The 13160-nt window shown below is 39.3% G+C and overlaps 1 protein-coding gene across 1 annotated transcript in view; it reads left to right on the top strand.

Moving 5' to 3' along the window:
• The first annotated feature begins 292 nt into the window (after positions 1-292).
• LOC5578119 (carboxy-terminal domain RNA polymerase II polypeptide A small phosphatase 1) overlaps positions 293-13160 on the top strand; it is a 201460-nt gene continuing 188592 nt past the window's right edge. Inside the window, 1 exon segment of the mRNA XM_021855387.1 lies at positions 293-1472. Coding sequence (XP_021711079.1) covers positions 1385-1472 — 88 coding nt within the window. The 5' untranslated portion in view covers positions 293-1384.

The raw sequence follows: 13160 nt of genomic DNA, 5'->3' as shown, positions 1-13160 counted from the left end.
ATGAATTGAAATTTTAACAAATTCATTTAAACTGCTTAGGACTTCGTTCTTAGTTGAAAACTGAGACACATGCTAAAACATAAAAGTGCATCTCAGACGGCAACACTGGCATTTTACGATCACCCTCACAGCTTTAGTTGCTCCAACTAGATAGTACTCCTCCGAGGAGCCGAGCATTTACGAAGTATCGGAACGACGAAAATGAATAACGAACACAATCGCCCGATAACATCCGAGTGGACTTCGGAAAACGGCTTGCAGCACTGTTTCAACGACGACAACCAACAAACGATGGTGACTGCGAGGGTGACGGTCGTTCGCTCGTTGCCAGTGTTGATTGACAGAGGCCATCTCTCGGTGAAGTGAGACGTGTTTTTTTGTGCTGTGTTGCTCAACCGACGAAGTAGGTACCTAATTCTTTTTTTGCGTGATTTTTTGGAAGCTCGTCGAAGGAAAGAAATTTTTGCGCTGCACGGTTCGTGATACGATAGGAGTACGGTGCACTCGGTGGTGTAGATTCTTATTTTCTGGTGATTTTTGTAACAGACGGAACCCGTATTGACTCGGGGGTTGAAGTGTGTGCGGCAGCTTTAGGTCCCGTCCCATGGTTTCATGGCGAATGTGAATTTTTCTTGAATTTGAAATCTACCGCGACTCCGGGGTCCACACAAAAGTGCCGGTGTGTTCGTGAAGTGACGTGATCCGTAAATATCGCGCACGGTGTTGTGTGTGTGCGTTGAAACGACGAACAACAGGCGAAAGAGGAATAGAAGAATAATATATGTACACCGTCCGGAGTGTGGTAGAGTGCGAAAGGCTACTATTAGGAGGAAAAATAAGTCAAAGAAGTGGAATTAAAAGTTTCTTCTCTGGTCGTGTTTGCGCGATCGGCACATTTTTGTGATTGGAATTTCGTATTTATCTCTCGCGAGTTCGCGGCGAGCAGTTCATGTGATTTCGATTTTTCTTGTGCGTTTCGCAGCTGCAGTCCAGGCAGTTTGGGGGAAAGTTTTCCTTGCAACCAGCCGGTCAACACACAGAGTTTTGTGCGAAAAAGAAGAAAATTGAAATCGATGATAGCCACCAGATCCAATCGGATGGAAAATAGCGGGTCGCTTTGAAGCAGTCGGAGAGAAAGTGTAAATAAGTACCGAGAAGAAGTACCCAGTGGAAAATCTCTAAAGAAAACACAAACAAAAACACGTACGGATTTGGAAGTGAATTGGAGGCATCACTCAGGGTCCAGCCGGAGCGCAACAGCCGAGTGTGCTGTTTCTAGGTTTTTATTTTCCTGTCACGGGGAAGTTCCACATCGGGTTCGGCAGTACCTTCGTCGGCGACAGCGGGCAACCAAACTTTTCCGGAGGGGAGCGTCCAAAAGCCAATGATTAAATGGACGCAACATCTATCATTACGCAAGTTTTCGCGCGATGACGAGCAGCAACTGAATAGTAGCTATCCAGGCGAAAAAGGTAAGTGCAATTGATGTCAATCAATCAAACCGACGTAGCAACAAGTGCGATATAAAACTTGAGATCGGTGGAATGCTGTTGAAAGAGATGTATTGAAGGTCGAGCGGCGATGGAAAGGTTTCGCGATTTCGCATCTGGTGGAATCGACATGGTTGATAGTGAAGTACACGATTTTTCAATCTACGAGAGTCTCTTAATTATAAGCTAGCTTTGGAAAACAGTTTCGGTCTTATGAGATTCTCAATTGAACTTGATAAATTGTTTTCTAACAGTGACTGAAAAATTATTTATCAAGCGCACTTATATAATACATGAGAATATAACGATAACTTCTGCTGTCCTAGAAGCCTAGAGATCGTAAAGCTTTGTTGGAATGTGACCAAGGATTGAAAAGGGAGACAAATAATCAAACCGATACAAAGGCTACGAGGACCTTCCTTAGCCATATGGTTAGAGTCCGCGGCTACAAAGCAAAGCCATGCTGAAGGTGGCTGGTTTTGATTCCCGGTCGGTCCAGGATGTTTTCGTAATGGAAATTTCCTTGACTTCCCTGGGCATAAAGTGTAATCGTACCTGCCACACGATATACCAATGCTAAAATGGCAAATTTGACAAAGAAAGCTCTCAGTTAATAACTGTGGAAGTGCTCATAAAAACACTAAGCTGAGAAGCAGGCTCTGTCCCAGTGAGGACGTTAAGGCCAAGAAGAAGAAGAACAGAGGCTACGATAATAAATATAATGTTGCATTTTGATCTTGCTCTGGAGAAGTGATTTTTCAAAAGTTCACGTAACATACTGATGAAGAATGCCACAAGATCTTTAAAATCTACAAAAATACCACAAGTGTTGACAACATCCACCTTTACCTCGTTTTTGAAAACAGCTCTGCCTTTGCATCCTACAAGCGCCTATTCATATTTATAATGCAAAATCCTCACCTGTAAAACGAAAAAGGTGATTGTTACAATCTATGATTCTATCAAATGAAGAGATGATCATGAGAATCCTTCCTGCGAATTCGAAGGTGCTGGATAATTCTGAAGCGAGAAAGAACATCCTACACAAACAACCCGAATGTTACGCTTTCAACCAAACATCAGTCGGAATAGATTTATCATAATCAATGCAACGTTTAAAATCGATATACAAAAAAATGAAGCCTTGCTTCATCAACGACAATTTTCTTCATGCAATAATCACATGAATCGTAGCGAACTATTAGTGATGTAACACAACAGCAAAAATGTTCTAAGGAAATGGCTTCAAACCCATAAGCTGCATTGGATTCTGTGGAGAAATCATACTGACCTTGAACAAAATTACCTATTTAGAACTACAGCTCAATCACACTCTGTCGTTAATTCACCTGGTCCTGGAAGTCCTGGTATTTCTTATTGGAATTTTGTTCCCACAAAACAGAAAATCAACATTGCACAATGATCTAATGTTACGATAAGGGCTTGCGAATTGTTGACTGTAGATAGGAGTACAACTCATCAGAAGAAAACGATAGGAGCGTGCAATGTGTCCATCCTGTGCTTGCAGTGCAAAGAAGATTGTCTTTCACCAACAGATTCGCTAGTGTTCAAAGATGATCGAAGAACGAACTTAATAAAACGATTGATAGACACATTTCTGTGAAGAACGCAGCACTAAGGTTACTGTAGACAAGCTTGCTTCGGAAGAAGAAAGTTGCTTGCTATTTGCCGAAAACACAGTGTCTCACAAAAGAAACACGAAAGCTATAACAAGATCTCTAATGGAGGTTCGACGGTACTTATGGAAAAACGCAACAATGTGACAATAGAAACAGTATGCAATGTCATTACAAATTGTCTATCGTGTAGTAATTTTGTCTTTGTCTATCCTCTTCAAACACTACCAAACAGACTAATGAAACGATTTCATCAGACCATCAAACGACAAGATTATCGTTTTTAGAACTCCAATGATTATTTTTACACCCAGAATCCAACATGAAATGTGAAAAGTTCGATCAAACGTACAACGAATCTCGCATGTAAAAATGTGGCAACTGAACTGAACCCAGCTGCAATTTTTAACCATGCACAAACGCACTTTTTCACACAGAAATATTAGATGTCGAATAATATTTAACAACCACCATATCATAGCCTGCAATTATTGAAACACCTGGATGGTGTGCAACACAAAAGCAGAGCATTCAAATCAAACTAACTTCAAACGAGGTTGAGATTGCCGTCCAGCAGCTAGAAAGAATACAAGTTGAACTTATCAAGATAGGATCGGGAGAGTTGGTGATTCGTATCTATCGATTGTTAAATCTGAATATAGAACAGTTATCATTAACATCAATTAACATTATCTACAATAAACCAGATCTTCAGTGCCCATTCAAAAATATGAATATCAGCTATGCTTGTATCACCAAAAAAATGAGCATGTAACACTATTGAACATAGATTGTAATTGAAGATTGCGCAACTAAAATTATCAATAGCTATTGTCGTGAGCTTACTAGAGCAGATTTTTGTGGAAATCTTTGGGGAAAGTAACCAATGATGAACGACAATGTATGCTTGAATCCTGACGAAAGCTAGAATCAGATTATTGACGTCTATGCTTGTCGTTAAATATTGCCCTAGATAATGTTTAGCAGAGGGCCAAATCGAATAGTCGGAATAAGATTTTTACACGATCCAGTCAAATTGTCTGCTTCGATGATGATATGGGTATTGATGAAAGGACAGTAGATTTGTACACCTACGTTTAGTATGAAATAAAACGAGTTGTACTGACGATGACTAGAACGCATTCAAAGCGCAGCTCGAAAGCGAATACGATCACTACTCAAGTCACGACGTCAAGATCATCTTAGGAGATTTAAACGCTCAAATTGGCCAGGAGAAGGGATTCATACTTGTAATTGGAATGCTCAGCGTCATTTAGCCCACAAACTAGAACTTCTGTGATTAATCGACGAACTTGTTCTGACGTTAACATTAACTCTGGACCCTACATGGAGGCGGTTAAACTATGCCCAAAAATAGGAGGTTTCGGAGGAGAAGATTGCAGTGAAGGCTGCAATGCTGCAGCACGCTACGTGGCAAAACGTGTAACGATACGGACTTAACTGACACAAATAACCTCCCTATTCCAGAAAAAACGCATCCTGGAAGAAGTGGTGTGTCAAAAGATAGGGTCGTTGTACCGTTCTTAAGAAACGTGAAAGTTCTTAAAATAGCTCAACGCATCCCGCAAAGGCTTCGTATTTAGAGTCGAAATGTGTAAGGATAAGGCCGAGAACATCCTAAACGAATAAACGTGGATGATCGAAAGGTGGAAGCATAACTATAATGAGTAACTGAATGGCGCAGAGGACACAGGCACGAAGGATTAGAACAAAGAAGGTGGTGGCTACGTAAATACATAGAGAATAAACGCTGCCTATAAATGATTATACATTGTCTTCCGTCTTCTATTACATATAGAAAACGAGTTCGTGGGAAGTTATCAAGCAGGATGTATCGAGGGCATCTCCATAAGAAACCAGATAATGTTTTGGCAGCAAACCCTGCAGAAATGCTGAGAGCAGCAGGCCCCTACGCAGCTCCTGTTCATCGATTTCAAGGCAGTATTGAGAGCTTTTAAGTTCATTATCAAAATAGATTGGCTGGTAAGCTCACAAGATTTATTAAAGCAACAATGGACGACAGGGTATTGGACATTCGTGTCTGTTGTTCCATTTAGAGCTTGAATTTGTCACGTAGAAAGGTGGACAATTGGAGTACGATTTTCACGAGATCCAGTCAGTTTGTTTGCTTCGCGAACGTAAAGGATATTATTGGACAAAAAAAACTGCTCAAACTAAGCAATTGAGGTACGATTTTCACAAGATCCAGTCAGTTTGTTTGCTTCGCGAAGGACAAGGATATTATTGGGCAAACACTCGAACTAAGAACACAGTTGGAAAGTCAACCTCCTTTATTCAATCCAACATCTGTTTCCAATGTAGACGAACAATTCCACCTGCAACCAGTCACGGCCATCGCGCTGCTACTTCCGATCACATCCAGAACATATAATTTGGCATTGCGCCTCACAAATAACAATTCCAACTCGTTTATAATTCTCATCCCATTCGCTCGGCATCGAATTCGAATGCAAGCAACACGTCATCCCAGAGGCAGAACCGAACCGACAATCCGGTCTCGGTCTCGGACCGGACATTTAAAAATCATGTACACGAAACGAATAATAATGGCAGGCAGAGAGACGAATAGCAATATGCACACTCCCCTACACTGACCCTCTTCTATATTCGTATTGACTGCAGTAGCGAATATTGTATAAAAAATATCACTCAGCTGGTTGTTGTTGGTGGAGAACTGCACCGACCAGTTTTTCGTATATCTCATGAAAGCATTCCAAGGCACTGGCGGAATGCAAGGAAGTGTGGCCTGGAGGAAAAGGGCACACGGGCGCTGCAGTCGCTGATTTCCAGCGCTTGATTTTGATCGAAATAGTAAATATTTCTGAAGTGAAGTAACGTTGGGTGAGCTCACCGCCTATTCTCTCTTTGCATCGGTTCAGTGCTAGGTGAGGAGCGCACGGAATTACTATCTCGATACGCGCCGTGCTCGGTAATAATAAAAATAATAATATGGCAACACAACCACAAGCATCTAAATGTGTATGGGAGCTGCGCCCATTTAGTTGTACACACGTCACACAACTACTAACTGTGGTTCTAGTTCGGCTTTCACGAGCATCCGAAATTTGGCAACACTGCCTCGAATGGCGAATGAATATAATTCGTGTGTGTGTGTATTAGTGAGGAAATTAACATGCGTGCTTGCTTCGTAAGTCTCGATTTGCCGTGTATCGGTGAAACACCGAAAACAGACAACATTTTACAAACGTCAACACGGGTCGAGTCGCAATGGGCGGCTTATTTATATTTAATGCCGATTGGCCCACCCCTCGCAATTGCTTTCTTTCTTGTTTCCTTCCTTTGCACTTGAAAGCGTATACAAGTAGGCATGGAGGATATCTTGTCTTTGACTCGACGATGACGATGACGGTAACCTTCTGCCGTATCGTCCACTGAGTACTGACAGCTTTCGAAAAGCTATCGATCCTTCCCCTTTAGTCGGTTTCCGTGACGCAAAAAGCTGCACGATTGCTGCTCCGGAATTCTTCCGAATTTTGTGGCTGGTCTGTGCGTCCAACAATGAAGGTTGATTTTTTATGGGTGACTGTCTTTTTGGTGTACAAAAAATTGGTTGATGTCATCTATCAACAGATGTTTCCTTGCTAATGCAGATAGCTCTCAATGTAGGATGCTAATTTACATCGCTAATTGTTTCCAACACGTCTCCAAGTTCCATCCAGAATCCCCCGGATTCTTTCTAGGAAGTCTATAACAAATATTCCTGGATTTTCCGCCAATTTTTCTAGTTATTACTGGAGATTCCTACAGAAAATCATCAAGAATGCTTCAAAAAAAAAAAAAAAATCATTAACTCATATAAAGTTTCTACAGGAGTTTGTCACAGAAACATGTCTAACGATTTTTCAGCATTTAATCCAGGGTATAGAACTGTAGCAGACTCCTAATTTTCCATGGGTTCTCTAAACAGTTTATTTGGAGTTTATACCAGAAAATGCTACAGTTATATTTCCGGTAATTTCTCTAAATATACCTTTTTTAAGATTCTGGCCGAGATTTTTCAGTGATTTTTCTAGGGTATCATTTGATGATATTTTAAGTAATACTCCAGCAATTCATCAAGAAACCCCTCCAAAACTTTTTCAAGGGTTCAGAAAGTTTTCTTTCAGGAGTTTATCAGGTATTTTTTTTAAGAAATTCATCTTAATTTAGAATTTCCTTCAGAATTATCTCCTGGATTTTATCAGGAATTTTTAGAGGAAAATGTGAAACAAATCCTTCTAAATTTCCTAAAGAAGTTCCTTGTAGAATTTCTGAAACCGCTTAGTGTTACCAAGCATTTTGCCGCATCGATGGGTCAGAAACGTATTTCGGCTTTACCTCTGGACGTAGCATGTTAGTCCGTTGTCTAGCATGGTGCTTCCTTCAAAGGGCATAACTGTCCACTGGAAGCATTAACATATCGGTGTATTTTTATCCATGAAAAAATAACTGGATGAATTACTGAACAAATCTCGGAAGCGATCTTTTTCTTTGGTTTACGTCCTCAATGGGGCCTTCCTTAGCCGAGTGGTTGGCGTCCGCGGCTACAAAGCAAAGCCATGCTGAAGGTGTCTGGGTTCGATTCCCGGTCGGTCCAGGATCTTTTCGTAATGAAAATTTCCTTAACTTCCCTGGGCATAGAGTAACATCGTACCTGCCACACGATGTACGAATGCAAAAATGGCAACTTTGGCAAATAAAGCTCTCAGTTAATAACTGTGGAAGTGCTCATAAGGACACTAAGCTGAGAAGCAGGCTTTGTCCCAGTGAGGACGTAATGCCAAGAAGAAGAAGACGTCCTCAATAGATCAGAGATTGCAGAGGTTAGTGTTCAATGAGCATCTTAATACTGGGAGCAATACCCGTAGAAAACTTTGGTCAAATGTCATCAAATTTCTGATGAAATTTAGGGAGAATCCATTTATAAATCCTGGTAATACCTAGTGAAATGCCATGAGAAATTTCCAAAGAAGTAAATCAATTCTAATATATTCCCTGGCACTCTTTCTTTTCATTACTGATTGGTCAAGTTTAAAAGGGGAATGAAGGTATTACCATGGGAAGTTTTAAATTTGTCACATAGTGCCGGGAAAAGCAGTGCAAAAAATGTGCAAAATTGTGTGAAGGTTTCAGGCGAACACTCCAGTTCGTTTGGATCCCACCGGGGACTACGACAAGATGGACTTTCGTGCCTGTTGTTCAATATTGAACAAGAAGGTGTTATGCGGAGAGTCGGGCTTAACATCCGGGGTACGATTTTTACGAGATCCAGTCAATTTGTTTGCTTCGCGGATGATATGGACATCGTCGGCCGAACATTTAAAAGGTGGCAGACCTGTACACCCGCCTGAAACGCGAGGCAGCAAAAGTTGGACTGGTGGTGAATGCGGCCAAGACAAAGTACATGCTAGCTGGTGGGGCCGAGCGCGACAGGGCTCGCCTAGGTAGCAGTGTTACGATAGACGGGGATACGTTCGAGGTGGTCGACGAGTTCGTCTACCTTGGATCCTTGCTGACAATAACGTTAGCCGTGAAATACGGAGGCGCATCATCAGTGGAAGTCGGGCCTACTATGGCCTCCAGAAGAAGCTGCGGTCAAAAAAGATTCACGCCCGCACCAAATGTACCATGTACAAAACGCTCATAAGGCCGGTAGTCCTCTACGGGCACGAAACGTGGACGATGCTCGAGGAGGACCTGCAAGCACTTGGAGTCTTCGAACGTCGGGTGCTTAGGACGATCTTCGGCGGTGTGCAGGAGAACGGAGTGTGGCGGCGAAGGATGAACCACGAGCTCGCCCAACTCTACGGCGAACCCAGTATCCAGAAGGTGGCCAAAGCTGCAAGGATACGATGGGCAGGGCATGTTGCAAGAATGCCGGACTACAACCCTGCAAAGCTAGGTGGGCGGATCAAGTACGTATCGATCTGGCGAGCGTGGGAAAGAACCGAGGATGGAGAGATGCGGCCACAAACCGAGTATTGTGGCGTGAAATTGTTGATTCAGTGTTATCTTTGTAGATGTTAACTAAATAAATGAATGCCGGGAAAAGAGAGAAAAATACGGGAAATACTCGGGAAATCGCAGAACACACCGGAGAAAAGCACTATGGGCGAAACTAGAAAATTTTGCACGACTGCCTGGCATTTCGCACTTTGCAACATGACTATAATTGCTAGAGAGATAGTTTATGGTTTCTGGTATTTTAAAGCCAAATCCTGTAATAACAATCGTTGGTTTCCTAGAGAGGTCTTTGGCAATTTTTTCTCAATTTTTTTAGGACTTCTAGCCGGATGTTGCGTAAATTTTTGTCTGAAATATTATGCAAATCCAAAAGAGATCTCATGTAAAATGCTAGGGAGCCACATCGTTGAAGAATCTCTTCGGAAGTCTCTACTACTCACTTGATGAAGGTTACTGAAGATTCTTTCTATGGATGTTACAAGATTTTCGCAGGAATTTTAACGGGAATCTAGGGAATAATTGTCAAGTTACTGTTTTCAGTGGATTATATTATTGATCTGTGACTATTTTTTTTTTCTTAGCAGATTATCACCTGGGCTGAGTGTAATGATTTTTCGGTTTGTTTTTTTAGATCTAAGTGGTTTCCTAATGTAGTTGTGATAGATTCATTAAGAATTTGTGTTTGGTATTTTCCTGGAAACACTGGTACTGATTCTTGAAGAAGCTTTGCTTGGTTTACTAATTTGACTAGGTCGTAATGTTTGAAAAATTTCTTTTGAAATCCCTGACGAGATTTTGTACGGATTTCTGCAGATTCACAGCGATTTCTTCCAGTCATTCTGGGCAAATTTCCTATGAGATTTATAATGATTTCAATCGGCCTTTTGGTAATTTTGGACATATTTTTATTAAGTTTTGACAACATTCGTGACAGAAACTTTGATGCTTTGATTTATGTCATTTTTTTACCAAGCATGCAATCAAATATTTTTTTGACAAGATATCGTTCTTGATCATTATCAATCCTTGTATCCATCGAGAGTTCCACCAGATCAAGAATTTCTACAGAAATCTACTATGAGCCATGTCTGACACATAATTTTGATAGCATTCTTTGGTCTAAATTTAGATACACAGAGTACATTTTTTTACATCATTCCAAAATCTTTGTTTATCCTATACATTTTAGTGGATACACGGCACCCTCGCAGTTTCATTCTTTTGACTGAAAATAGTTACCAGAAGATTATTTTAACATTGTCAAATATTTTCGATAATATAGGTGTTTGGACCTAAAATTAATTAATTTTACATCAAAAATTAAAGACCTGGTTTTAGAGCTACTTTAGTCAAATTTAAGTTCTGATTATACATACAAATTTTTGAAAAGATCTAAAGTGTCGGTCTTTGAGATTTTTCTTGAAATCTCTTTTAATTTATATCTCTTAGTCCAAAACCCTTTCAAAATTCAAATCGTTTCTACCAACAAAACTTGAAAAATTTCATCAACATCATTCTCAGATCGACTCCTTCAAAGTTACTACATTACATAATGTTCATCATCTAAGAGAAAGCAGTTGCAGAATTTTTAGATCCCTTCTAAATGTTAGTGATAAGATTGAAATAATCCTCTGTTTTTTATCAAATATTTATTGAACTGCAATGACAAATTGATTTCTTATATTTTCTTGTACTTGACAATCAATATGCATAAAAATCAAAAAATTCTGATATTCATAATCTTCACAAAGATTTTTAGTGGTTACTACAACAATTACGTATTTGAAGATTCTGCTTCGAAATCCGTTCAACCGGGGAAAATCCGGAAATTGGGTCCTAAAGCCCTGTCCCAATTTTAGTGCCAAACGCTTGAGTTTAGGCCAAAAACACATGTTTACTCAATTTTCTAATGTTTTCCGTTGGTTTAAGCCCAAAAAACATTTTTTTAGATTTTGCCACACCCTTTGGCTTAAACTCAAATTTTGGATGTATTTTGTTTTCCGTGTCCCTTACGAAATGTCAGATAGGAACAACCCCAGTGGTCAAACTAAAACCCCTGTGGTGTTTTTGTCGACTAAGCGAACGTCAAACATGATCAAAAGTGTCAAGGTTCATTTATGGACCAAATTTTTAAATTAAATTTTAAACATGATATAGCCATTATTTGAGCGGGAAAAATTGCTAAAATAGTTACAGTAACATGCTTTTTCGTGTTTTTAAATAAAAACAAGATTTCATTAAAAATTTTAGGACCCAATTGAAAAATGAATTTTAATGGACATGCTGATAGTGGGTGTAAATAACTGACATTGAAGAAGACTGTAAGTGGTAGCCGAAATACGCGTAGGAGGATTAGGGGCATAATGAACACCCGGGGCGAAATGGACACCCCCCTCAATCTCTGAGAATATGCATACTTCATCAAAAATTCATACACTGCATGAAATCTGCATTGCATTTGAAATGCTTGACGGTAGAAAATTTTTCGTTTTGCTTCAATTGTCCATTGAAATTTGACTTTAAATTTTTCTCTGCTTCAAATTGTTATATAAGCAAGGTGGAGGGAGAATCTAATTTTTGAGCAAAACAACGAACCTAGAAAGGTTCTTTTTAGCTCTTATGATAGAGGGAGAGCCCTTTTACACCTCGGAACGACTGACAGACATTAAATATATTGGAATCATTAAATTTCATGCAATTGTTCATTTTGCCCCGATACCTTTTTACAAGCCTTGTTTTTGACCTAATTTTCTACGTCACTTTTCTGGCATATGATATGATTTTTATTATCATGAATGAATGTAGCACGTCGTACTAATATCAAACTTGAAAACTAGCCGGGAGTGATTTGAAAAAATGTCATTGTATGATCTTAAAACAAGCATTTGCTTGATGTGTCCATTATGCCCCGAATTCCCCTATCTGTTAAAAGATAAGGATTCAAAAGGTACAACACTCAAAGCTACTCTTTTGATTGTCCAAATATATTTATATGTTCCAATTCTATTTGTTTTAACTGTTATCTTTTGCAAACATGGCATAAGAATTCGTCGATACAAGCAAGTAATTGCCGAAAAAAGCATACTAAAAGAGAGCTCCTCTTCGGAAATTAGGACCATTGGACATCCCGACTAAGGGTACATTACAAAATTATATCAGCATATGTCTGTTATAATTTTTTTTTCGAATATAGGTTGTTACAAACTTGATGTAGGATGTTGTTAAAATAACTAAAATTATAACAGAAAGTGTATGAATAGTAACATAAACATAACAAAATGTGTTTTAATTCTATCAAAAACATATCAAACCAAGTTATAATGTTTGATACAAAGTATCAAAATTATAATACTGTTCGATATACGTTAATATTGTATACTAGTGGTCCCGGCAAACTTCGTATTGCCATCAAGTAGGCTGTTGAAAATCGCTATGAATCGTCCCATACAAAATGACAGTTCCGTGCACTCTCGTTTTTTCAACTTTCCCGGTGAATATCCTGGGATTTTTATACACACAAACACGTCGGAACCCTTGACGAACAAAACGGAGAAGGAATTATTCAAATCCGTTGACCCGTTCGTAAGCCATTTCGTGACATACAAACACCATTCCATTTTTATTTATATAGATTATTGAAATGCATAACTATCTATTTATTTTGTTATAAAGTTTTTAAAAAGGAACAAAATCCGTTGACCCGTTCGTAAGCCATTTCGTGACATACAAACACCATTCCATTTTTATTTATGTAGATTATTGAAATGCATAACTATCTATTTATTTTGTTATAAAGTTTTTAAAAAGGAACAAAATCTTATAGGGAAATAAAACACATTACGTTATATTTCTGTTTTATTTTGTTCTATGGATAACGGAGCCTAACAAAATTATGCCATATGATATGCATATAGTTCCTGTAATGTTCCTGATGAATTTCTTAAACCTAGTTCACACGAACACATCGGAACCCTTGAAAAACAGAACCGATAAAAATCATTAAAATCTGTTGACCCGTTCTCAAGCC

This window comes from Aedes aegypti, chromosome 3 (genome assembly GCF_002204515.2).
Source record: "Aedes aegypti strain LVP_AGWG chromosome 3, AaegL5.0 Primary Assembly, whole genome shotgun sequence".
In the NCBI taxonomy this organism is placed as follows: domain Eukaryota; kingdom Metazoa; phylum Arthropoda; class Insecta; order Diptera; family Culicidae; genus Aedes; species Aedes aegypti.
The sequence above is the reverse complement of the archived record's forward strand: the minus strand, read 5'-3'. Positions and strand labels throughout refer to the sequence as shown.